Source organism: Quercus lobata, chromosome 4 (assembly GCF_001633185.2).
Source record: "Quercus lobata isolate SW786 chromosome 4, ValleyOak3.0 Primary Assembly, whole genome shotgun sequence".
Classification (NCBI taxonomy): Eukaryota; Viridiplantae; Streptophyta; class Magnoliopsida; order Fagales; family Fagaceae; genus Quercus; species Quercus lobata.
The window spans coordinates 25,250,110-25,254,761 of record NC_044907.1 but is presented as its reverse complement, the minus strand read 5'-3'; the positions used below and the strand labels follow the sequence as shown (position 1 = coordinate 25,254,761).

General features: G+C 33.6%; 1 protein-coding gene across 1 annotated transcript; it reads right to left on the bottom strand.

The window, feature by feature from the left end:
- Positions 1–1,882: 1,882 nt before the first annotated feature.
- On the bottom strand, positions 1,883–3,137 carry LOC115984898. Its single transcript, XM_031107888.1, has 3 exons — positions 2,760–3,137; positions 2,492–2,620; positions 1,883–2,323 (listed from the first exon to the last, which is right to left on the bottom strand). Exons 1-3 carry the CDS (start codon positions 3,135–3,137, stop codon positions 1,883–1,885), a joined length of 948 nt encoding a protein of 315 aa, XP_030963748.1.
- Between the last annotated feature and the right edge of the window lie 1,515 nt (positions 3,138–4,652).

Here is a 4,652-nt window from a genome sequence, read left to right as displayed (position 1 = left end):
GCACTTGAATCTGAGTTTACCTGAGCAGCCCCCACAGCTATTGTTACTTCCTCTATAACTTCAACAGTAGAAGAATTTTCTTCCCAAAAAAACTTGGCCATTCAAGTTAGGTAAATTTTCACAACCAATCACCCAAAACAGCCCCCATGAACCCAGAATTTTCACAACCAATCACCCAAAAGAGCCCCCTTGAACCCAGAAAAATTCACAACCAAAATCCCAGCAAAACCCACTGAATATATAACCCAAAACAGCCCCCATGAACCCAGAATTTTCACAACCAATCACCCAAAACAGCCCCTTGAACCCAGAAAAATTCACAACCAAAATCCCAGCAAAACCCACTGAATATATCACCAAAAACAGCCCCCATGAACCCAGAATTTTCACAACCAATCACCCAAAACAGCCCCCTTGAACCCAGAAAAATTCACAACCAAAATCCCAGCAAAACCCACTGAATATATCACCCAAAACAGCCCCCATGAACCCAGAATTTTCACAACCAATCACCCAAAACAGCCCCCATGAACCCAGAAAAATTCACAACCAAAATCCCAGCAAAACCCACTGAATATATCACCAAAAACAGCCCCTATGAACCTAGAATTTTCACAACCAATCACCCAAAATGAACCTAGAAAAATTCAATTAAAACCTCATTGCAAACATAACACAGGACATGAAATTCTTAGCCAAACACCATAGGAAATCAACCAAAAAAAATTCTCATAATACAACCACACATTGTGTACAACCTTGTTTCTCATAATAATGTTTTCCAAGTTATAGTACACAAACATAATACAAAATATAAAATACATAGAAATTATCTCTAAAATGTTACAGTACACAAACAGAATACATAGAAATGTTTTCCAACCTTCTTACAAAGAGACATAGAAATTATCTCTAAAACACAAAACATAACTTCAAAGTTCAAACATAATTATCATAAATCATAAATCATCAATGTCCAAATCATCATGCTCATCATCATTCCCTGGAAATCCAGGAGGAGGGCCAACAGGTTGTCCAAATGTTCCCAAATCAATTCCTTCAACCTCACTGCTATCATCTACAGATTCTATACACAAGGTTGAACAAAATAAAAAGAAAAATCATAATAATGTTTGCACAAACTTAAAAAAATAAAAGAAAAATCAATATAAGTTATTATATTTTTTTGCATATAAACTAACCTTCCATATTAGAAGAAGGCCCTTCACTTGCTGGATATGCACCCTCTTCATAAATTGCATTCTCCAACTCTTCATAATTAAGATATGGGTCCTCCTCTTCCACAAATACCCAAAAATTGGTTTTGTCGATACTTGCATAATCAATGGGGTCAAAATTAAACTTTTTGTTGTAAAGCCTGCATCATAAAATGTCATGCTCATTATTGGAATTTGAACATAATTAGTAACTAACAATTACATTATATAAATGACTTTTTAAAAATTAATATAATGATAAGATATAGCATTTAGTTACCTATGTTTCAATCGCAAGTTATGATGAACAAACACAAGATCATTGAGCCTTTGATGCTCCAATCTATTTCTCCTCTTAGAGTGTATTTGGTCAAATAAACTCCAACAACGCTCACATCCAGAAGAAGCGGAAGTTTGGCTAAGGATTCTAATTGCCAATTTTTGCAAGTTTGGAGCATCAGCACCCCACAACTTCCATCATTCATCTAATTTTCATAACACAACATAATCTAATATTAATTAACATAAACATATAATCCAAGACTAGATTCTCAACATATAGTATTAAAGTAATTAGATTCCCAACTACATTACTTGAATGCAACACTAATTACTTGAATGCACACTATATCCTTTAATAAACATATGGTATTAAAGTAAACTAATTACTTCTCACCTGGATGAGTGGTTGTGCTTGTTGACAATGCAAGCTCTCTATCAAAGCTCCCAATACGGTCTCGAAAATATTGGGTTTCCTTAATTACCTTCTCTTTGTCACCATCATATTTTGTCCCAATATAGTCCAAAACAGCCATATGTACTGCTGGTTTCCGGCAAAAATTCTCCTCTTCATATTGAAAAGCGGGATTTAACCAATATGCAGCAGCATGAAGATCTTTACGCAAATGTTTGTCCCAACGGTTTTTTATAATTGAAGTGTATGGCTTGTACAAGTGCTTCTTCATTCGAAAGATCTTCTTGATTCCCAACCGTGCTCTATGCATGCCCTCATACACATATCCTATTACAGGCCTTTGATCAGAATCAACAATCCGTAACAAACGAATGAGCGGCGATGAAATCTTGACAAGAACATTAATATCATCCTAAAAAGAATTATCTAAAATGATAGAAACTACTTCTTTTGCCTTTGACTCTCTTGCTAATCTATTGTCCACAAAAAACTTGCTAGTCACTAAGGCTTGCAAGTCATGCTTATGCACATGAAGACTTCCAAATGAAAGAAAAATAGTAGCAAATCTTGTTGCTCTTACACGTACAATATCTGTCCAACCAGGTCTCTTCCTCAACCAAGCAATCAAAGCTACATGATTATAAATAAAAACTGTAACTTTGGATGCACATTTTTTAAGTCTCTCCACATGAGGCATGTCTCCCATATCCTGCAACACAAGATTCAGGCAATGTGCTGCGCAAGGAGACCAACTAATGGTCTTATACTTTTCACACAACAATTTACCAGCAGATACATAATTGGAAGCATTGTCGATAACCATGTGAACTATGTTTTTTTGGACCAACCCATGTAACTACTTCATCAAACAATTTATATAAGTTTCTAGTACTCTTCACAATATCTGAAGCATCAACTGATTTTACAAATACCATTCCCCTAGGACAATAGACAAGGAAATTAACCAATGACCTATGTCTAGTATCCATCCAACCATCAGCCATAAGTGTACATCCAACTTCTGCCCAATGCCTACGTTGTGACTCAACCAACAACTGCACCTCTTTCTTTTGATCCCTCAACAAAGGGACCCATACAGCATGATAAGATGGAGCTTTGTAGCCAGGACCAGCAGCAGCTACAGCATCAATCATCTTTTGGTAGTACACTGAATTGACTACATTAAAAGGTATGCAATTGTCATACAAGAACCTTGCAATAGCCATATCAGCTTGCCTCACCCTTTCTTTACTTTGGAACACACTTTTAAGACCAGGTTGAGCTCCTGGAGTAGTTCTTGGAGCAAAATAATTATCCACTGGATTTGTACCCTTTCTTTTACCTAAAACAAGTTTTTAAGGCAACCCACTACTATACACCTCTTGAACATCTTCATCTTCTTGTATATCACTATTTGTGGAAGGCACACTAAACATACTCAATGTGAGATAGCATGGGACATCGTAAACTTATATTTTTCTGTCTTATATCGTCCGAATTATATCTAGCAAGTAACATCAAAAGGTTTTCATCTGTGTATGAGTTCTAATTAGTTCATTGGTAAAATCTTTTGTGATCAAAAAAGAAATCTAGAGTTCGGTCTTCGCCTATACCAAAAAACCAATTGATATCTTAGTTTAATGATAGAGCTAGCAATTATTAGAGGTGCCCCACCATTTTTTTTTTTTTCGCAGAATAGTTTTTAGGAAAATTTTGTTTTTTTTTGGACAAAAAAATAAATGATTTAAATATATATCTACTAGATCTATAAGTAGACATTGCCTCTCCAATAAAAGGAGGTTCATCCTCAACATTTTGGGCATGCAGTGCAAACAAATGGCCTACCCGGTTGCCTTCTCTCCATATATATATGTACCATATGTCTCCACTTCCTCTAGCGGTCTAGCCCCATTTTACATTGTGGATCATTGCCACTAGCGGAGTTATGATTTTAGTTCAAGATAAGATTAAAATAAAATGAAAAAATTTAGTTACAAAATTGGTTGTAGTTTTAGATTATAACTTTACTCAATATCTTTTTATTGAAGATAAATTTTAATAAATCCACTACTGAATTACATCTTCTTCTTATATCCTCCATACTTACAAAATGTTTAAAAAATTAAAAATCAATAACTATGTTATCAATAAATTATTTAAATTGCAAGTTTTTGTAATTTAAAATTGTGCATAAAATATAAGCTTATAGATCATATAGTAAATAATATGCGATTGATACAAAATTTGACCTGTGTATTAAGAGTGTAAAAAGCATATAATTCAACAGTTAGATTTTCAAAATATATAATAATGTTTATTTTATTGAATAAAATTATTGCCTTTGGCTACAATCAATTTTGTAGCTAAATTTTGTCCTAAATAAAAATGATGAGGACAAAGTATCAATGATTTTTGCATGATGTTTTTAATTTTTTTAAAAGAAATTTTTGTTAATTTTTAAATTAACTTAGAAGTATCAATGATTATTATTTTTACCTTAGCTTTCATTTCCAACTAGTCAAAAGGTGGGTTATTGCCACACGCGCGCGCGCGCGCACACACACACACAAAAAAAAAAAAGAAGGAAATTTGAATAAATAAATCAATAGCAAATAAAAATGGTAGATTAGTAATGGGATGTTGTAATAATATATCATTTTATAATTCTAAGCTACATATGGTTAGGGTCAAAAAATTATTGGCCATTTGAAAGAATTACAAAATATATTTATATAAATACA

Excerpts from the sequence above, each read along its gene's own strand:
- LOC115984898 (XM_031107888.1), bottom strand. The coding sequence starts at position 3,137 with ATGGCTATTGCAAGGTTCTTGTATGACAATTGCATACCTTTTAATGTA. Across the intron at positions 2,621-2,759 it reads TTGATGAAGTAGTTACATGG|GATATGGGAGACATGCCTCA; the intron begins GTTGGTCCAAAA and ends CTTGTGTTGCAG. Across the intron at positions 2,324-2,491 it reads GTTGGACAGATATTGTACGT|GATGATATTAATGTTCTTGT; the intron begins GTAAGAGCAACA and ends AATTCTTTTTAG.